This window comes from Anastrepha obliqua, chromosome 3 (assembly GCF_027943255.1).
Source record: "Anastrepha obliqua isolate idAnaObli1 chromosome 3, idAnaObli1_1.0, whole genome shotgun sequence".
Taxonomy (NCBI): Eukaryota; Metazoa; Arthropoda; class Insecta; order Diptera; family Tephritidae; genus Anastrepha; species Anastrepha obliqua.
In genome coordinates this window covers 86043964-86067414 of record NC_072894.1, presented here as the reverse complement: position 1 = coordinate 86067414, position 23451 = coordinate 86043964, and the positions used below count along the sequence as shown (strand labels likewise).

The 23451-nt window shown below is 36.4% G+C and overlaps 1 protein-coding gene across 3 annotated transcripts in view; it reads right to left on the bottom strand.

Moving 5' to 3' along the window:
* Positions 1 to 23451, bottom strand: part of LOC129240121 (CD82 antigen) — a 137131-nt gene that overhangs the window by 33207 nt on the left and 80473 nt on the right. For all 3 annotated transcript variants that reach the window (XM_054875647.1, XM_054875646.1, XM_054875648.1), the window contains 3 exons: positions 15445 to 15549; positions 13841 to 13939; positions 83 to 211 (listed from right to left, as the gene is read on the bottom strand). In XM_054875647.1, the coding sequence (XP_054731622.1) occupies positions 83 to 211; positions 13841 to 13939; positions 15445 to 15510 (294 nt within the window). In that variant the 5' untranslated portion in view covers positions 15511 to 15549. The remainder of the gene's footprint in view (positions 1 to 82; positions 212 to 13840; positions 13940 to 15444; positions 15550 to 23451) is intronic.

The window sequence follows — 23451 nt, the reverse complement described above, 5'->3', positions numbered from 1 at the left end:
CGCCAAGACATCATACCCGCAATGGGTATGCATACAAGTATGCCCATGTAGACTGGACTCTGCTTCAGACGCCTCAACTTACCGTCGTTAGTAGACAACGCGACTCACGTATTGCGCCACAATAGCCCAGGAAACTCATGAAGAACATAATGGCGCCGATTACAATCAAAACGTACGCCATCTGCTCGATGGCACGCGGCTGTGTGAATTGCTGGAATGAAAACGAAAACTTTATTTCAGATCTGAAAATCACAAATATTAAGAATAAATAACAAAAACTATAAAGTGCAAGTAAAATCTGTGAAGAATAATTTAAATAGTCAAACAAAGCAGTATTTGTTGTCAGTAAATGAAAATGAAAGCCACAGTGTACGTGAGAGTAATCCACTGAGATGATGAAGCGCACGGGCCACTGACTGTGCAAACAACAACCAAAATGGAAATATAATAACCAGTCTCAATGCCTCTGCTACAGTTGCGATCCTTTTAATAGCACTGCAAACTGCGTGCTTTCCGTATTGTAAATTGGGTTTTTGTGCGCCAATTGCCGAAAACGAGTAATTTTACTCCAGAATTTGAAAAATTCATTTTTTTGGATTTAAAAATAGTTCTGAGCATCAAAAACAATATTCAATGGTTGCTCTAGAAGAAAAGTTGAACTTTACGTGTAATCTTGTAAGGGAATTAAAAAAAGGTTATTTTGAAATTGACGCTCCTTTTTGCATCAGAATGATAAGAAAAGTTTTTTCTTATTTGTATAGTATATGGGTTGAGTAAACATTTTGAATATATGTAAGTGTGTTTAAAAAATATTTTTTAATATTTGTGGTATTTGTATTATTTTAGAACAACATTTAAGCTTGGGCCTTTTTGATATTTTTTTTTAAACAACAAAAAAAGTGTATAAAATACGGCAGCAACAAATAACAGCATTGTTATTCCAATTTATTGAAAATTACAGCAAAAATGAAAGTAAATTCATATTTATCGTACTTTATATTTTAGTGCAGTATAACATTTGTGCTTCATGGAGTCGAACATTTTTCTAATGAAACATTATACCAGGTCCTCTGAATTACTTCCCACAGTTCTTTATTATTTGTTATTTTTTATTTCTCAATGGCTTTTCTAAGGTCAGCAAATAAGCTGTCTTCATAACTCCATTCTTAGTGAGACTTTGCGGTATCGTGGCATCTAAAATTTATTGGTTGAATGGGTTCTTCGGATGATCGGTCAAAGTGCCCGCCCAGGGAGGTACCCTTTGTCAGCTTTTCGTCAATTTTCTTGGTGAAATTCCTAAAATTTCCACCATAGGGAATGTTGATGAAGTTTGCGTGGTCATTAGATGGAATGCCCCCTATTTTACGGTTGAAACGTGACTACCATTCGGGAGATGTGGGTTCGAATTCCCGTGAAATACCAAAATAAAGAACACGTTTTTTCTAATAGCGGTCGCCCCTCAGCAGTCAATGGCAAAACTCCGATTGCATTTCTGCAATGAAAAAGCTCCTGCTATTTGCCTTTGAGAGTCGGCTTGAAACTGTAGGTCTCTCAACATCAAGTTGCACACCACAAATATGAGGGGGAGCACGCCCAAATATCCAAAAAGGGTGTACGCGCCAATTATATTTAAGTACTCGTATATAGGTGCCTGGTGCACAAAATACGCTCTTTCTTTTAACCGTACGAAAATGGAGATGATGTTCATGTTTCATAACAAGAAGACTGTGGCTGAAAACTTCAAATATTTAGGAACTCGGCTTTGATCTCAAACTTGTGTACATTGGCTACATTGTGTCATAGAAAAGCACCAAAATTATGTGGTAAGTTTTGAAGGCTCAGCTCCCAATTGATTTACAAGGTCATACCCTTTATGCTGCTCGCGGCGCTCATATCTAAAGAGCGATTCGAAAAGCTGGACCATCTTGCGTGCTGCTCCACCGCTGTCTTTCAGGTGGAAGTGTTCGGCATATCTGTGGCTGTTGTTACAAAAAGAGGAAAGATAATTCAGACTTGTATCTGCTCGAACAGCTAAACAGCTATGATGACTTACTGAACTGTACAGGTAAAATCAAAACTCCTTTGTGCGTTGGACCCCTCACAAACTGAGCGCCGTTATATATACTTATACAATACTACAGTCATCAGACTTTTGTCACGATTACTTTCATGGATGCCGATTTCATAGGGTTCAACTTAAAATACAATTTTCGATTTACGAAAGCAGAGCAAAAAAGGGTGGGAGGCGCTCCCAATACCCAAGTAATTAATAAAACTTCCATTTTATTCTCCCGAAACCAATTTTTCGCCGTTGTGCTGAGGCATCCACTTCAATAGCTTTTTGTATAAGATATTCGCTTTGAAAAATATATAAATGGCAATATTAATCCATTAGCTATTATTAACGATAAAGGGTGGAGCCATGTCATAACAAATTAGATGTCAAGTTTTATTGTTTTGTACTTTGAAGGAATTCCCGAGTGATTCTTTGGAAATTTTGTTTTTATCTCGTAAAAATCTTTTTATTTTCAGTACTTAACATGACCCTTTTAACTAATACTTAATTTATAACTCTACGGAAAATAATTTAAAGGCAGCAAATCAGGCGATTTTGGCAGCCAAATTACTGTGGAGCATTTACAATAAAATATTTTCCTCGGGGTTTCGTTTGTAACAAATTGATTGTTTCGTTAGCTGTGGGGCAGGTACGACATGCCGTCAAGTATAGGTAAAAAAATCGACCGTTCAAGTGACAAATTCTGGATCTTTTTCAATACTTTCCACACCGATATTTTTATAAGTGATTGAACACCCGTGAAGTATCCAGAAGTTTGCGAAATTGCGAGTTTCTACAGATCCAATCTTTTCATAGGGGAATTTTGTCATTTTTATGTGATTCCCGAGCGAAATCGAACTCACTTTAGTAAATTGTAGATTTCCTACTAAACATCTGTCAAAGGAGACGCCATTGACGTGAGATAGCTGTAACAACAATACACTGCTAAAAGAGAATCTCGAATTTTAAGTAATCTGTATATAAAAAATATCTCAGGAAACTGCACATAAACTGCTCGAAATTGTTAATTCAATTTTGTGAACTACACATACATATTTATAGTTTATTTTGCTTGATTCTCTTTTGTTGTGTAAATACTTGTAAGACCATCCAACCAAAAGAAAACTTTTTAAATTGGGAAATAAAATTATTTTCGGTCCGAAAAGAATTAAGATGTAAGAAAAAAATCCTTTTATGGCAACGGTTGATAGGCATAAGATTGTTGGTATTAAATCACTTAAAAGTTGAAGTCAAAAGCACTTTAGAAATGCTTAAAAATGAGGTGTGGTAATGCATTTATGTAAGTACTCGTATATACAGATAATAAGAACGGAGTAATTATATTGCATTTTTTTGTGGAATTGTGTTTTTATAGGTAGGGGGGCTTACATGGAAATAAAATATATTACATGAACTTCTTTTAATATCAATGAAATTTGTTTATTTCATAGATCATTTTAAGATATTGCTCATTGATGGCATAAAGCTTTCTCCATCTTTCTCAGTTCTAGCAAAAAAAGTTGCGATTCATATTGTGGATTTCCATTTTAATTGTAGTTGTTTAGTTGTTGTTAGTTTAGCCTTGAACTGCCTCCGGATTCATTACAAAAATTTACGTTGTAACTCAAGGCTTGTTTCGAAAGAAATACTACTTCTAGTGAAGTAATAGCTGCAATTCCCTACTAGTTCGAACCTTTTCTACCAGAATTTTTTGGAAATCGATCCCGTACTCGAGAAACTAGTAAAATGTAGCGCAGTTTAGAGAGTAAACAAGAAGCTATCAGTTTTTGCTGATAAATTCATGTAAATGTGTCAAACTAAGGACCAGATTGGGTCATCGGCTATGTCGAAAAACTAAATTGCGAGAGCAACATTGGCTGGCACGGGGGACTCGATAGCAAATTCTATTCTATCCAGACAGTCGTCCAATCAGTTCTTGTTGAGACGACAAAAAAGAAAATTTAGTGGAGGCTGTATTGAATTTTTTCGTATATCACCAACACAATCTCAGTTTCTTCATAAAGAAACCTCTATCATGACCCAATTGACGTCAGCCAATCAGCTGATTTCTTCAAATTCGCTGTGAGTCGAGTTACAGTCTACGTGGGCCACACCTTCTGAATCCTTTTCACAATGTATGACATTTTTACATAAATGGTTCTTACTCACTAGGGTACAAACGATTCTTAAGGTTTAGTTACTTAAAATACTCTTAAGGTCTATTCACACACATACATACGTGCCTACGGCTTCCGTTAACTCCTGCAGTAGTAAATTTTACATCATTTTTTTCTCCAAATTAATACGTTTCTGTATTATTATATAATGATTAGATATTTAAATAAACCAATCTAAATTTATGTCAATTACAATATTCAGAAATTAAAAACTTAAAGTTTTTTATTTCTCTGAATAATGGGTAGTTTATTTCACCATCCTTTTCATGCAAACAAAAAACAAGGGTTTACAATTTACTACTGGTTAAAAGTTAAAATTAAAAAAGGAGTAGTGCTAATTTTTCTGGCTTATCGGAGTAAAAGAAAAATAATTTAATCATTAAAGAAAATAATATGAAACAGCCAAACCGCACGAACGACGCGGCCAATGATTTCACTGACTTATAAAGCACATCAAATGGTGACTTTTTGTGTTTTAATGGAATGAAGTTTCCGCTTAATCTGAGTGATTCCAATCGGGGTTTGCAATTTGCTGGAACGGAGTCGACGAAATAAAAATGAATGACACGTGAATGAAGAAAAATGTGCAACAGTTGAGTTCGATAACAAAATTGCCTAGCACTAGCTATCAATCCAAATCAAGATCGTAAGCGAGAATTCTCTCCCAAAGAGCAGAAAAAGCACAAAATTGATGAAGCGAAAGTTTGACATTACTTGCAGAAGCCGAAAAAAAAGATTTCTTCATTGAGATTGTTTAAGAATTTATGGGTTGCCCAAAAAAAAAAAATTACCGTAAATATACTTCAAAACCTCACGTATTTTGTAGGGCCTTGCAAGTTCTGCAATTTTTGATACGTTTCACAAAAGCTTTGACAACTTATACCTTAAAAACTATAAGTTTCCCACAAAAAAGATGTTTTTCCTATTCTCAGAAGACCTATGGGCTTAAAAGTCTCGGGCTTAAAAAAGAATTGCGTTTTTTTTTGTTCAAAATTAGCTTTATTCGCCAAAGTAATTTCCATCAAGAACAGCGCCGCTCGAAGATTTCATACCACTTTTAAATTTTTTGATGTATTCTGGTTTTACCGCCTCAATTGGACGTCCACTGCGTTGTGTATCATCGGTGTCCACGTTTGAAGTCAGCAAACCAATGTTTTATTGTTATTTCTGATGGAGCGGTGTCCACATAGTCATAAGCCATTGCTACGCTTGAACGGTATTTTTTCCCATTAAGAAGCAGTGTAGAATTAAAACACAAGAATTTCATGTTGCATGCATTGTTTTGAAAATAACAAAAGTAGCGTCACTCTTAGCACAATAACTCCCGAACTAATGAATGGAATATCATGAAGTTCTTACAGCTGTCCGTACATTGTCATAATATAAACCACACTTTTTAAATAAAAAAAGATTTTCTTTACTATTTGCGTATAAATGTCAGGCGCGAATTGTTCCATCTCGGGCTCATTCCAGCAATGCAAAACGATAGGCGTCGAAAGAGCATCACTACACAACTTCGCCCTCTTTCGTTCTGACCCGATCTTGAAACCCGTTGCCGAAAAGTGATACACGCTATCTTGTTCGCCCGCTTTCATTGATGTACCGTACCCATGTTTTGTGGCACAGCAAAAAACAGTATTGCTTGCTAGGTTTTTTAACAAAAGTTTTCATTTCTATGCTTTTGAGTACTTTTTCTTTAGATTTTGCTCTGAAATAAAAAGTAGCTTTTCCAAGAGGATATCACGGCGGCCGCCGTAGCCAAATGGGTTGGTGCGTGATTACCATTCGGAATTCACAGAGAGGTCGTTGGTTCGAATCTCGGTGAAAGCAAAATTAATAAAAACATTTTTCTAATAGCGGTCGCCCCTTGGCAGGCAATGGCAAACCTCCGAGTGTATTTCTGAAATGAAAAAGCTCCTCATAAAAATATCTGCCGTTCGGAGTCGGCTTGAAACTGTAGGTCCCTCCATTTGTGGAACAACATCAAGACGCACACCACAAATAGGAGTAGGAGCTCGGCCAAACACCTAACAGAAGTATACGCGCCAATTATTTATTTTTTTTTATCACGGATTTATTAAGTAGCTTAGGATGGCTTGCATAGGGTGAAAATTAGAATTCCTACGTCACTTTTAATTATTGTTTCATCGTCTATGGGAAGAATTGCGCTTTTTTTACCGCACCTTATACACGTGTGTTTAAAGTGGCGATCTGGTAAAAATGGTAAAACACTGTTTTATTACTTTCCAGGAAAATGGGACTGCAACTAGCGGAATCTGAGTCGACAGACATACATACCTATATATGTAGTTTCAGTTGCATATCTGACAGTAGCGGCATTTGCACATGCAATTGCCTGCCGCAAGCAATTAGTGATTTGTATTTTCCTAGAGCAGCAGGTGGGCGCAGTTACCTCTTTGAAAACCGCCATACTCACTTTCAACACGCCAGCGCGTGGAAACGAGAAAATTGCCTATTTCACGCTCATAGAAAAAATAACCATTGTGCATTTTCCCATGTGGCAATGGCCTAAGCACAGGCCTGCATACAGCCATATGTACATATGTACACATACAAGAAATATATGTGTGCACATAACATAATTGCATGTGCATGTGGTTCATTGACCATATATTCCTTATCACATTTGAACTTTTTGCCTCCAACTGGTGTGGGTCTTATAATCAATTAGACTTAATTTTATACACATTACCCACATCCAGGTAAACTGATGTTGTTCAGACAATGCAACTTGCAACTCGGACAGTCCTTCAATTGCCGCTATTTCCAAATCACAATTATTATATAATATTTTCTTTTCTTTGATATCTTTGAAATAAATATGAGGTACAAATATTTATTTATTTACTTATTTACTCCAACTACAATTCGTGTCGACAGTGGTCAAGGGCTAGGCGCTAAAGGGTGTGTATGCAAATTGTAGGAAGGGTGATAAACGTTAGGTTTTGTGTATATACCTATGTGTGTGTTCCCCTGTGTGTGCGTCTTATTGTGCCCAACCCAATCCGATTTGTGAAGGAGATTTTTTTAACGATTTGTTTCCTGAGGTAAACTTTCTTTTTTCGTGAATTCCAGTTGTGTTAGTGTGGTTGTATGAACCCCTACTGTGTAATACTAAAGTACAATTTTATGTTTTCCGAATAAAGGATTTTAGGTCAAAAACTCCACCGCCTCCTTACTTCTTTGATTATATTTAATATTATTAAGAAAATTATGCATAACAGTGACGAAGAGCGGATAGATAAAACAGTAATAAATGTGAATGAAGCGCAATAATACACTGAGCAAAATCGCAGAGAATAACCGTGAAGAAGCCATGAAATGAAATTGGCAATGAATCGATATGGAATGAAATAAAATAATATAAAAATATATGCAGTGAAATGAACTTAACCCATTACCGCCTACTGTGCATGTTTAAATACCCTAGCTGATTGCATGATTTGTTTGTAAATAATTAAATAAATAAAAGTACTTTTCTAGTATAATATATTTATAAGTATTATATAAAAGCCTAATGCGGCGTTATTTTTTTTAAACTTATGTAAGCAATTGGCGAGTATCAATGTAGATTCAGAGTAAATAGGTCAACGGCAGATCAATGCTTAGTAATATTCCAAATCTTCAAACAGTTTTAGGAACATAGGCTTAACATCCATTGTATATTTGTGGGCCTTAAAAAAGCCTACGACAGCATCAACAGAAACGAACTGCCCTTGTTCTCCTATCTATGATAAGGGACAGTATCTAAAGTAATGATAGAAGGAAAAACTTCAGATTCATTCGGTGTTGTTAGTGGTGTAAAGCAAGCAGTTGGTCTGAAAGCTGGTCCAAGCACTTCTCGAAAAGTGGAAACTTCAAATACGTGTGTATAAACCTTAGCAGCATTGCAGATCCCCTACCCTTACCTACGTAAACTTTAGAATTCAAGTTGCCAACAGAAGCTATTTCGCACATCTTAAGCTGCTGATCATACTGCTCTGATGATCGTGTAAGCTGCAAATTTATATGACCCTAATAAAACCGGCCGCCGTAGACGAATGGGTTGGTGTGTGACTACCAATCGGAACTCAGAGACAACGTAAGTTCGAATCTCGGTGAAAGACCGAAAATGAAGAAAAAGGTCGCCCTTCAGCAGGCAATGGCAAACCTCCGAGTGTTTTTCTGCCATGAAAAAGCTCCTCATAAAAATTATCTACCGTTCGAAGTCGGCTTGAAAATGAAGGTCCCTCCGTTTTCGGAACAACATCAAGATACCACACCACAAATAGGAGGAGAAGCTCTGCCAAGCACCCAGAAAGGATGTAAGCGCCAGTTATATATATAGCAATTCATGGCTGCGAAGCATCGGCTCTGCCCACCAACATTAAAAACCGCTTTGAGCCGAAGATTCAGAGGGGAAAATTTAATAAATAGAGGTAGCTAATAGAATATAGATATTATAAAGAAATCAAAGAACTGATAAGGGACCAAAACATTACGTGCTTTGCTAAGGCGCAGAGGTTACGATGCAAAAAAGTCCTAAAGCTCTCATGTGATGAGAGGCAGAAAACGTAGAAAATCCAAAAAAAAAAAAAAACGAAAATGGATGGATGATATTCAAAAGGGGGAGCCTAGAAACGAACCGAAGCATTTGGAGAGATTTTGTTAAGCACTGGCCCAACTCGAGTTGTAATTGTTATGATGATGATGATATATGTACATTTAAGTTACCCATTTACCCCTGTTAAGTTTGTGGTCGAGCTCATTCTCTAATTTGTGGTGTACGTCATGATGCTATTCTACAAATAGCAGGAATTATACATAAATATGTCCCATATAATATACTTATAAATAAATTTTATGCCGCTTCCGAACGGCAGCTGGTTTTGTTTAGGATACAATTTTTCATAGCAGAAATATACTTGGAGGTTTACCATTGCTTGCCGAGGGACGGTCGGTATAAAATGAAACCTTTTGCATCATTTTCTTGCTTTATGTCACACTGGGTTTCGGACCCACCCCACCAAATCTTTCGGCTATGGCAGCCCCATGATATAAATAGTATTATGCAATAAAAAGTGATTGCGAATCAAAACTACAGATTTAGCCGATAATGCGTTAAAGGAATTGAAATATAATGAGAGGAAATCAAACAAAATGCAATTTCATGATATTAAGCGGCATGATATTGGCGGTCGCCGTAGCCGAATGGGTTGCTGCGTGACTACCATTCGGAATTCCCAGAGAGAACGTCGGTTCGAATCTCGGTGAAACACCAAAATTAAGAAACAGTTTTTTCTAATAGCGGTCGCCCCTCGGCAGTCAATGGCAAACCTCCGACTATATTTCTGCCATGAAAAAGCTCCTCATGAAAAATATTTGCCGTTCGGAGTCGGCTTGAAACTGTAGGACCCTTTGTGGAACAACATCAAGACGCACACCACAAATAGGAGGAGGAGCTCGACCAAACACCCAAAACGGGTATACGCGCCAATATATATATATATATAAGTGAAATAAAGTCCACGCTAGTCCAGCCATAATTTAGCTTAGATTAAATCTAATCTGATATCCTTTATTGGGAGCGCATATGCAATACAATTCCATATTTAACTTCTGATGAAATATAGACTGACTGCTGCCAAATGAGCAGACACTTATTTTGGCAAAAATATTATTTTGTAATTCTTATGACCCTTATTCATGACAATCTTACGAACAGGTAAGCCCGATTTTTTGAACATACGCTACGCTCACCATCTCCAAATCGCTGGAGGCTTGGTGGTAGCAATACCGGTTACTTCAGCAGATGATTCAATACTTGGAAGCCTCAAACAGTATTTTGGAGTTTATTCATAGCCATTCATTGCAACTGTAGAATAACTCTTATCGCTCATAACACAATTGAAGAAGAACTTGAGCAAAAAAGTCCTGAGGGAGGTGGGCATAGTCTATGGTTAACAAGTACTGACTGCTAATGGTACCTTTTTCTTTTATTTTATTCTTATTTCAGATATCCGTAGTACACTTTTTAATGCTGCCGTTAAGAGAAAATGTTACACCAGCAACCCAGAGACGATCATAGAGTTGAAGTATGAAATTGAAGGAACGGCATAATGAACTATTAGATATCCAACCAAGGAAGTGATTTTAATGAAATTTGACTCCTTGTTCAACAGCAAGATTCACTCTTTACAATAAAAAAAATGTTATTGAAAAATGTTCACTGGTAATTTATTTATGATCGCATTGAATTAAAGTAGGCAACTTTCATTCCTATCATTGATATTATTTGTCGCAGTGTAGAAATTTAGGTCATCGTCCAATATACGATTGTGTGAAATTGCCGGTAGGCATGGTAAATGAAGTATATTAGCGTTTTTTTTTGAAAAAAAATATTAATTTCTTACGTACGAACTAAACACGCTTAACATGCATGCATGTACGTACATACACCCTCTTTCACTGCTCATACTCATATTGATAATATTCTACAAAGACGTGGCGGCCATAATTGAGAGCTATTAAATCTTGATAAGTCGGCAGTGACACGCAAAGCTAGACAGAAGAGTCACAATCAAGTAGCCACCCAGTCGATCAGCCAGCAAAATCAAATTTAATAATTTAGTAGACAGGGATTTCCTCCAGTTTTTCCTGAGTCAATATGGACAATTTAAGGGGTTGCAATATGCGTTAGAGATATGTAGAAATTACCATTACACAATAATAATTGCATTTTTGAAAAGATAGTTTGTTGGTGCATTTATTTATACTCGTACTCGTAATATTATACATCATTGAAGTCTACATACGTATGTGCAGTGAAACCTATTGGGGGTTGAACACTTACTGCTCCGGATATACTTAGCGTATTTCCTTGGATTACCCAACTCAGTATCAGGATCAATTCTTACTGTAACGATTCGGGTTAGTTTTATGGGTGTTGGTGCACTGATATAAAACTACGTAGGAGGGGAGAAACATAAGCAATTTGGTACATTCTCCTATAAGAATTTTAGTCGAAAATGAATTCGGAATACTTAAAACAAGGCTAAGACGATTACTTCATTTCAAGCAAATCGCAGGCTTGGCTTCAGTCGTTAAAATATTCAAATGCTTGTATTCTATTGGAACATGGCAGCGTTGAAGACGAAACATTAACAAGATAAAAGACCTGTAAATGATACACATTTTGAAGAAAACGGTGCCAGGGCAACAGCTGATGTAGCCGAATGTGTTGCTGCGTGACTACCATTCAGAAGTGCACAGATTCGAATCTCCGGGCATAAAACACCGAATGTTCTAATAGCGGCCGTCCCTCGGCAGGTAGTGTCAAACCTCCGAGTGTATTTCTGCCATGAAAAAGCTCCTCATAAAATCCATGTGCTGTACAGAGTCGGCGTAAAACCTCCTTCCATTTGTGGAACAACAGCAAGGCGCACGTCAAAAACGTGTAAGCATATATTATTGTATATAAATATATATATGCATTTAAATCTCTGGAAAGTAAAAGGGTAGATAGTCAAAGAGGAAAGGAGAGATGAAGAAAGAAAAAGGTAGGATAGAATTGAGGCATAGAGATAGCTAGATCTGTGAGAATATTCCAGATTTTTTGGTAAATCTGAAAATATCCTACAGTTTGAGAGAACGAATATTATCATAACATCAGAACCCAAAGTTCGCATGCTGGCTCTAGGAAATGCAGGAAACTAACAGAGAAAATGCTCTGTGCTATCCGTCCTCTCTAAGCCAGACAAGTAAATCGGGCTCTCAATGATTGTAATGGCGGTCATATATTGACCCCATGGATTGTATCTTGTAAGAATACCGACCATCGACCCAACGTCGTTTCTTCCCAGTTTTAGAAGAAAGTTCGACAGTTTTCTATTCGGGCTTGTCACAAGAGACTTTGCAGCTCTGCAGAGTTCTAGATCGGATCATCGCTCTTTATGTAAATTATGTAAATTGTATACATACGAGGGGTGCCTTTTATATTTCGGGATTAGAGAACAAAAATAAATTTTAATCATCGAAAATTACTTTATTGTTTTTCAAAATATTCTCCATGAAGATCTATACACTTTTGCATGCGTTTGAACCAATTGTCGAAGCACTTTTGCCACTCTGAATGAGGTACCTCCAAAACATGCATTCGGAATGCCGCAACCGCTTCTTCAAGTGTCGAAAAACGTTGACTTCTCAGTTTGTTTTTTACGTACGGGAATAAAAAGAAGTCATTCGGTGCCAAGTCAGGACTATACGGCGGATGACCCATTAATTCGATGTTTTGGGTGCTCAAAAATGCAGTTGTTTGAGCCGATGTGTGAGAGCTCGCATTGTCCTGGTGAAGAGTGATCCGTCTTTGGCGATTGGTTTTCCTAATTTCTTGGAAGACAACTGGCAAACAAATGGTTGTGTACCACTCAGAATTTACTGTTCTGCGTTGTTCTAGTGGTACGGTTGCGACATGTCCATTGTTGGATTTGGCTAATCTTGACTGCTGTTTACTTTCGGGCTCATACGCGTAAATCCATGATTCATCAACTGTCACGATGTCATAGACGTGTTTCGAAGCCCCGCGATCGTATTTTTTGAGCATTTCCTTCGACCAATCGACACGAGCCTTTTTTTGAGCGACTGACAAATTGTGTGGGATCCAACGCGAACAAATTTTTTTGACAGTCAAATGTTTATGCAATATTGAATGTATGCTGGTCCCACTAATGCCTAAGATTGTCTCAATCTCACGATAGGTCACATGACAGCATCAATGGTTTTCGGAACAACAACTGATTTTGGACGACCTTCACGAAATTCGTCTTGGAGTGAACTACGACCACGATTGAATTCACCATACCATCGATAAACACTGGTCCTTGATGGAGCTTCATCGCCAAAAAATGAATTAAGTTCATTCATGCAATATTGCTGAGTTAATCCACGTCGAAAGTTGCAAAAATAATCGCACGAAAATGTTCACGATGTAGTTCCATTTTTGGACCGAGATGAATCTTTTAAGTTACTGTAAACAACACAAATAGGAAAAATGTCAAACTTTGCGATATAGTTGTCAGTTGCCAGATTGCAACACCAGGGTTGCCAAATCCCGAAACATAAAAGGCACCCCTCGTAATCGCTGAACCACTTCATGATTCCTGCAGTACTGTTCCGCTTATTCGCTCTGGTGCCTGTGGGGTAACCACTGAACCTCAGTTGGCCAATTCATCGGCAATTTGATTTCCTTGAACACCGCAATGTCCTGAAACCCGCATAAGTTCTAGCTTATTCTGCCTTGCAACAGAGTTAAACTTCTTCTTACATTCTTGAACAATCTTTGAGGTTTACTTTGCGTTCTCCAGAGCCTTTAGTGCAGCCTGGCTGTTACTAAAGACCCCAATCTGTTTCCCGCTCCATCTCCTCTCAATTCTCCATTCTGCTACTTTAAGAATGGCAAAAATTTCCGTTTGGAAAAGAATTGCCATTCCTCCAATATCGCAATGATACTACTCTCGTTTAATATAATATAATATACGTATATACCTACTATTAAAATTAAAATAATAAATATAATATATACTCGAACAAAATTAATACTGGTACTTACGTTAATGTTTTCGCTGTCAACTATTTTAAGCAATGCAATCAGTGAGGCTTTGTCGACCGCTAACCAAATGCCAGTGCCCAGCACGATTGTGCCAACGACCTATGGTTCGAAGAAATAAATGCAAAAAATCAATTTGTAAGAAATAGTAAAAAATGTATGCAAACAATAACAATAAGATGCGAACAAATATTTAGTATCAAAATAAATGCAGTGAGTGGGAGTCGGGGATGTGTACTAAAAGATAAATGCACAAATGCGCAGTTTAATATTTAATACGTATGTATGTACGTATATTTTTGTACTTTCAGTTTGAGTTGTCATTCATTTCTTTCCACTGCTTTTAGTTTATACATTTGCACACTTACATAAGCATATATTCGAGTTTATTCCTACTGTGCGGTTTGTTCAATTCACCTTCGAGTGCAATAAATACGATACGATTTGTGGTCGTGATGGAAAGTCAAAACAAGTTTTCACTTTTCTTTGTGCATTTATTTCAATACTAGACATTATCCGTAAATATATACACGGGGATTAACAAAAGTTCGCTTAAGATTTTAAGTAAAAGGCTAAAAACATTTTTTACAATAATTTCCTAACTTTAATCTCCATGGTGGTGTTTTTTTGTCTTTTTTAGATTTGCAAATTCAACATTAATTTCCTTAATCATCTTCTCATACACTGCCGAAGCCTTTCCTCCTTAATTCGCAGCTACTTTCAGTCTAGTTTTCAGAGGAATACAACTAAAATGGTTTTCCATGCTGAAATTAATTGGTATCATTACTTTTGCCACTGGTTCGTATGCATTGTCTACTCACAATTTTTAAACATTTTCGTGGCAAATATCGGTTGTTAACAATGGAGTGGAGATCTAAGGAGAATCGCATTACAGTGATTGCATTACAAAAGTGTGGTAAAAGTGCAAGTGAGATTTAAGAATTGCTGACAAGCTTAATATTTCGAGAATGTTTTTTTACCGCACGATCAATCGTTTTTCCCAAACATCTGAAGTGACAGACAGAGAAATAAGTGGTCGCCCTCACGTGGTTCGAACCAGTGCAGCCATAAAAGTCATTCGAGAGAGAATTCACAGAAATCCCCTTAGAAAACAGAAAACCATGTCCAAGAAATGAATGTATCCATGACAGGACTAATTATGGTTGATCTCCACATGAAAGCCTTCCATAACTGATTTTGGACGGTGATACTCAAAATTCATCGTTGAGTGAAGTGACATCGAGAAAATCAATTTTCTCGCCATACTCGCCATATAATGTTATAATTTTAATTCATCGATCACTCTTGTCTTATCCCGTGTGAAAAATAATCGCACCAAAATATGCACGGTTGAATTCCAATCTTTTTACCGTGATGAATTTTTTAAACCACTATAGCTAACACTAATATGGCTGACACTCAGAATATTTGAGTGCGCTCATGATAAAATATGTCAAACTTTCCAATGGAAACGTCAGTTGGCACCAGACAACACCAGAAGTGCCCAAGGTCAGAAATATAATTAGCAGCTCTCGTACATACCATAATATTTTATATCTAGATTCATACACATATTCAAGTTTTATTATATTTGATATGATACTCACAAAGAAGAGGAAGTTAAATAGGCATAGCAGATATTTGGCTAGCCAGACGCCACAATCAGAACCCATTTTGCCGCTTATGACTGTTGATTATTAAAAAATTGTATTCTGAAACAAAAAGTAAATATACCATATATTATTTATCTGCATATACATAATTATGTGGAAAAGTTCACAAATTCAAAGCATGCAAAAAAGTAAAAGAAACCTAAATGCAGATTTTTCTCATTCAAGAAAAGTTAAAACATTTTCTCGTGCGTAAAAAATAAGTAAATGAATAAGGAAAACTTGTTTCGTTCCACTGACCGGGTCGTTTCCCCCACTAATCTCCAACAATTCAGCTTATTTTATTTTGCGAAAAAAAGGTTTGTTGTATCAAAATCTTGTTAAACTCTTGCGGGAATATATTTAAAAATTGTTTGAAATACCCTTTAATTCTTTTTAGTTAGGCTGAAAGTAAAGTGAAGGGAAATTAAATAAGGCGCATGGAAGTGCTGCAGTTTTCTTATAAGTTTTTTCATAGCAGCAGATTTTCTAGGAGACGTTGGTATATGGGTTAGCGGCTGGGGTACCCTGAACCTACTTACATATGCACTATGTATACATAAATAAATGATATACTTATAAAGTTATACCTATATACTTACATAATACATACGCGATGTATTCAAAATGTAAGGTGAATTTTTAAATTTTGTGGGCTACGTACTTTCGATTATTATTTTTGTTTAGTTTGTTTGTGAGAGACATAAATAAGACAAGTGTTTTGCGTATTCGGTGAATAGATCAAAAGAGTTGCATCAAATTTTGTATAAAAAATGGAATTAAGTGCTCAAAAATACTTGAAATGTTGACAGTGGCATACGGTGGGGGTACCCTGAGTCAAGGTCGAGAAGATGTGAATAACGCTCGCTCTGGACGCCCCAGCACATCAACAACTTATGAAAATTTTGAGGAAGTGAAGAAAATTGTTATGGAGAATCATCGAATTACAATTAGAAAAGTTACTGAGGATGTCGGTATATCGGCATATTGGTTGGCACATGCCATGCAATCTTTTTGGAAATTTTGGGCATTGGCGTGTGGCAGCGAGGTTCATTTCAAAAGTTCTGAATTTTAACCAAAAATAACGTCGCATGAGGATCGCTCAGGAATTGTTGAATGACGTCAACGACGATCCAAATTTGCTTAAATGGTCATAATGGGTATATGGTTATGACATCGAAACCACAGCCCAATCGTTCTAATGGAAGAATCTAGGAGATCCAAGACAGAAAACGGTACGCCAAGTTCGATCAAATGTCAAGGTTTGGCTCACTGTTTTCTACGATTACCATGGGGTAGTGCGTCGGGAGTTCTTACCACAAGGTCGTACGGAAAATAAGGAGTATTACCTTGAAAATATGCGCATCTGCGTGAAGCACTACGAAAAAAGTGCCCGGAAAAAATGCATGGTTTTTGCTAATCACTAATCTTTGCTTGTGAGAGATTATTTGACAAATTCGGCCTTCTGCGACTGTTTCCTATTCCCAAGTTTGAAGAGGATTAGAAAAAACAGTGGCAAAAGTGTATTAATAGGTCTATGAATAAGTTCGTGCGGTTTTTTTTCGAAATTTGAATTTCGGATCATTCCCAAGGCTTTTAAACGTTTGGAAATGGTTGATTGATCAACTCCCAAAGTTTTTGCAACCTCTTCTTGCGTTTGAGCCGGATCTTGATCGAGCAATTCCTCCAATTCGGTATCCATGAACTTTGGCGGCGCGGCCAAAATCACCACTTTTAAAGCGTGCAAACCACTTCTGGCACGTTTGCTCAGCTAGAGCATGCTCACCATAAACTTCCACCAAGATACGATGACTTTCGGCTGCTTTTTTCTTCATATTAAAAAATTCCCCGCAAAAACACATTATTTGGCACGAAATTCGACATTTTCAAGTGTGGTAAAAATATTGTTGTTTACGCTTCAAATAAAAAACTTATACTGACGTTTGTGCCTTAGGACAGTAGCTCTCCAATGAATGTTTGGAAATGTGGATCGATGGAATAATAATCAAGTTACGCCATCTGTTGTAAAACCGCACGAACTTATCCATAGACTGAAGGGGACTACTATAAAATATTATAGATAAAATAGAAATTGATGAGCAAATAAATATTCTTTGAGAAAAATTAAAATTCACCTTATTTTTTGAATACATCTCTTATATAGGTATAAATTCTCCGTGAGCCTATTTGATTGTGTTTCGAATTTTTAATTCCAATGTAAAGTCATGGAATGCGACGACAGCTGGCACATACTCACTACAAGACTTTCTAAATAGATGTCTACGAAAAATCCTCAAAATATTCTGGCCAAATACTCAATCGCATGCTGATTTATAGGCCAGAACACAGCAGTAGTCAATGCTACTCAAAATCCGAAAGAAAAAATGGGGCTGGATCAGCAATGTTCTCAAGGAAAATAGCTGCTATTTACTGGAACCCCCAAGGAAGCTGGAAATATCATGTATGATGAAATAAGGAGAAGAGAAGAAAAACTAGTTCATTTTTGCTTTTCGTGAACCATTACGTGTCAACCTCTCCCACGTAATTGATATAAACTGAGAGTCCTAAAATGCCTTGATATTCGAGGAGGGGCATTAATGTTAATTTCTGCCCTAATAAATGGACTAAAAGTGAATCCTATTAGCAGGTTAAGGATTATCCAATTAAAAATCAAGAATATCGAGCTCATAAATGAGTAACGTGTGATATATTTTATGGAATGCTTTATTGAAATTTAGTGTTTGTATGTTAGGTGCATGAGTATGAACACTTTCTCTAAACCAATTTGAAACCGGAGTTGTGAATTCAATTAGATTAGTAATATGAAGTTGATTTGCATTAAATAAAATGGGCAATAGATGCAGGATGGATTGGGTAGGCCAACAACGATAGAACGCCGGAACGAGCTTTTGCACCAGATTATGTCAGAGTGTGATAAGTAGATATTTTATGATAAGATCAAGAGAAAAAATTATAAATTACGCCATATTCGGGCAGCAGTTGTCATCGCCGTCTACATGAACGCCAATGGTATGTAAGCTCGACCCCAACCAAGACGGTATCTTATATTATGCGAAACTGAGCTTAGGTAAGACCATACACGGAAGCAAGTAACGACAGCAACTGAGACATGTTCGAGTCACATTTCAGCATGATAACGCTGTGCCACAGCTTGAAAATTTTGTAGGTACTGTCGCACAAAATTCAAAAGGCATTGCACCTTCCTAGAACTGGTTGAAAATTAGTTGGAAAACGGTTTGGAACCAGTTGCCATGTATAAGTATACACACATACACATAATATATATCTGCTTAACCTAAATAATGTTATATACTAATGCATATACATAAATACAATATGTATGTATGCACTCATAGTTCATTTTTGAAATTGAGATTGTTAATTGCCCAGTGAGCTTTCATTTAAATATTAAACTTTCTAATTAGCACCAGCAATAGTATCTAATGGCGGGTTATGACAACACTTTGAACAAAAGGTTATTCTAAATAATATTTCGTACATTCATACGCTCACACATTTGCCTGGAATTTGTTCGTGAGGTAGCAATGAAAAGCTCAAAACGCGGTTAAACGCAAATTAATATTAATCCCATGCTGCACAATATACATATATATCTATACATACATACATAAATATGTAAGTATATACCGACATTTATGCTTTTACCAGCAATATGGATAATTGGCTACGAACACACATATGTATGTATAGAACATGTTTTCAAATGTTATGAACGAAATGTGCATAATGGCTTTGTTTTTGTTTGCATAGTGGATAGCTAAACAAACAAACATTCGTTCAAGCTGTATTAACACTAAGCCGCTGACAGAAGAAATGCTAAATAAAAAAATAATAATAAATGGCAGACACAGTAATCGCAGTAGGTATACGCCTCTCAGTGGAAAATAGTTAAAAAATTAATTGTTGCGACTACTGCATGTACATATGTATGTACATACTTATATATACACTCATGGACAATAAAATTGGTGTGAGGCATTTTGGCCAGTCTTCACTGTTTTGCTTTTGTTTATTTAATGTTCATTATTTTTTATAAAAGTCTAAGTCATTTTACAACAAAACCATTTAATCGTTTTTTCAAACCTTGTATAAAAATTATGGAAATTCCTCAAGCTTCCACTAAAATTTCCAACCAAAATCAGAGATTTATTATATATTGTAATTAATTTTTGGTGTGCAGTTTTGTGCCCAGTTCAATTCTAATATAACAAAGTGCAAGCCGTATTTGCAGCAAAATACCATTGATTTTTGAGCATTTTTTTTACTGAAATTTTTATCAAATGGAAGAAAACGCCTAGTACAGTCAACAAAAAACATTTTGTGCAAAATTTGAAATAGCGAGTTTTATTGTTTGTTTTGTAAGTACTCTTGCCTCTATGTTGTTTTAAAATAAATGATCCAATAATACAGATTCTTTCAGGTTTCAGGTTTGAATTCGAAATACGGCTCTTAACAATTCTATGCGAAAAATTACATCATTTAAATGCCCACTATGAGCACGTCTACAGGCTGCCATACGAAATTTTCAAGGAATCGCTTACACATTATCGCATTGGGCTCGACAATCTCAACCCGAATGCTGTCTTTCGGCTCTAAAATTGATGTTGGCTTATTCACATTTACTTTACTTTTCACAAAACAGCACTAAAAGTATTCTAGTCGCATTAGATCGAATGATCTATGTAGGTGACCAGTGCATGTCACCATTATGTGAAATTAATTGGGCTGGAATTTTACAACGCAGTAATACAAAGTTTTCCCGTGTTAAGTGACTTGTGGCTCCACCCTGTTGAAAATTAAGACCCTCATAGACATGCTTTGAAGCTCAGGCCCCAAAAAATCTTCAATCTGTTATCTATAGTAATGCCCATTGATAGTAACAGCTTTTAGATTTTCATCTTCGAAGAAAAACGGATCAATTCTTCCACTATCCTAAAACCACACCAAACAACTAACCAGTCTATTTTAGTGGATGTAATGATTTCCCATAAATTACTCAAAACCATGAATGTGGAAGGAGCTTCATCACTAAAGATGATTTTGCGTGAAAAACCAGCATCATGTTCGAATAGCTAATTCACGAAATTTCTGCGTTGATAATGAACTGTTGGCTTCAATTTTTTTGTTTGAGTTTTGTAAGGATGGAAAGCTTATGTAAAATCCGCCAAACAGGCGATTCTTGAACGCCTAATTGTTGAGCACATCGAGGCATCGATGTTCAAGGTTGTTCAGAAAGTGTAGCGCAAAGTGCCTACAGTAGCAATATTCTCAAAAGAACGTTCAGTTTTCGGTCTGCCAGTCCTTTTTCTATCTTCGGTAGAACCCAAACCAGTTTCTTGAAATTTGTTTCACGAAACTTTGAATTGTCGACACATTCATTATTTCCACTAAAAAATCACAAATTTCGTTGGTCTGAAATATCGACCACAAGCAAACAAATGACAAAGATGTCTTAAAAACGGTACAGTCTAGGAATCGTTCACTACTACAACTACCGTCACTTTTTAAATACCCCTTATAAGACTACACGGCAAAACCACTTTTTTTCTGGGTACTAGACCAAACCAAGAGATTTTTTAGATTTTTAAGAGATTGAGCCATAAGTAAAAAAGTAATTTCACCGATTTTCGCCGTTAGCCTCCGAAATCGAGCTTTTCGAAGTTCGAAATTGGGGCTCTAGTAAAAAATTGTTTAAAATTAATGCACGCCATTAAATAAAAAAATAATATATATAAGGTCGAGATACAATTGTTCCACCTACATATATAAATTTTAGACATGTTTTTTTTTGTTAAAAATTATATTACAGGCGCTATTAGAGGTCAAGTTTCAGATCTGCGAAAAATTAAAAATCTTTTATTTTAAATAATTATTGTTCGACATTTAAAGTATTGATGTTGTTGTTAAATAGAGCAAACGCTCTTTCCTTTAATATGCATAATAAGATACCCTTTTATATAAAATTAATAGATACAAAACAAATAAAAGTAATATAGCAAAACGATAGAAAAAAAGGAGCTCGGCCAAACACCTAACAGAAGTGTCCGCGAAAATTATTATTATTTTTTTTTAATATAGCCAAAACTGGGAAAAATGTCGCACACCTATCTTATTGCCCACGAGTGTACATATATATGTAAGTATGTAGGCTACCGTTGTCATCACCGTCGATGCAGCGGTGGAAATAATGTGACAAGTCATTCGACGCCTAAAAGTAGTGCAATCGTGGATGTATTATACATATTTACATACACATATATGTATGTATTTAAGTAGACAAGCCGAACTAGATATTCTGCATGTGTGCAAATTCTCCTGTTATTGTATGATGGTGGTGACGTACAAGCATTTTTTTACTGTTACACCTTACCAAGTATTACGGTTAAGCCACGACTAAACGGGTCTGAGAAAGCCCTCGAGTCTCATGCTGACAAGTTAAATATGTATATATGTATGTATGTATGTGTGCATGAACACCTGTACTTATGATTGTGAATGCATTCATCGTTTGGTTTCACTAAAAACGGAAGGAGTTTTTAAGCCAAACATCTTTTTGTTGGCGGAGGTATTTGCTAGCTATGAGAAATATCATCAATAATAATAAAAAGAGAACATGTGGCATCCTTGCATATCCGCACAATTTAATATAATGCTGGAGGCATATTTATAACACATTTATGTGTTATCTACATATTTGTACAATTTGTTGTATACCCTGCAAAAAATGGGACTTGTCTCGGAAGTGTCCGAAAACAGTCCCAAAGCAATATGCGACTATTGCCGCTTTTAATTTCTTTATATGGAATGAAATGTGACCTTTTGTTTGAGCATCTCCTATGAAGATATTAATTTTACATTTCTATACTCAAACTAGTATGCAGTGAAAGTAGTCGGTCTCGAAATTGATGTATTCGGCTTATTTATCTATAGAAAACGCAATAGCCGGCGAGTTATAACATCGATACACCACACTTGGGGTACTTTAAATCTTGACTCAGACAATACAAAATTATTTCATATTATATCTCAGTTTTTTTTTTTAATTCAAATAAATAAATTACAAATAACTTCACATTTGACTTGGAAATTTCACAAGCTCGAGAATAGACTTGAACCAGAAGACTTCAATATTAAGACTTTACACTATGAAATTATCCTTATGTACGCGCGCAGTGGTTAGGCTGGGACTCCATACCAGTCCTTCCGGAAGTTGTCGCATACGTCGCGTATGCTTCAAAGGTAGGTTAGTAAAATTGTATGATTATTTTTCAAAGTTCACAAACCAGCACAGTTTTATAAAGAAATAGAAATTCAAATTAAATTGTTGGTTGGTCAGAAACCGATCTGCAGCCGCGCACTTCTTTTCTCATCTTTTGCTCGATGCTGTGGCGCTACAAGGCGACACAAGTATGAGTTGCCACCTTACTCAAGTTCACTCCTAAATATATTTATGATAAAAAAAATTAACAATAATACGTTTGTTTCCACATCTTACCGGTTTATTCGAAAGGGCAAACATTCCCTTTATTTATAGAACAGGCATCGTCTGTAGCATCCTGTTAGCCCAGTTTTCCAAGACCTTGGCGACGGTTTCTGTCACTATCTTACGAACGGCTTGCCTAATATTCACCTTAATATTCTTTATTGGATTATCCGCACAATCACGGCCCTTATTGGCATTGTACAAAAAAAAGTCGAACGGCGTCAAATCGCAGCTCCGAAGTGACTTGACGCGCAAAAGGTCGATTGTGACACTAGCTGTGTGCCATAGCGCGCCATCCTGCTGAAACCAAAGATCGTCCATGTCTTCAATTTTCGGCCACGAAAAATCGTTTATTATGCTTCTGTAACATTCACCGTTGACCAAAATGGCGCTTTCCGAAGAAATAAATAACAAGAAAAATTGATGTTACCGCTCCACAA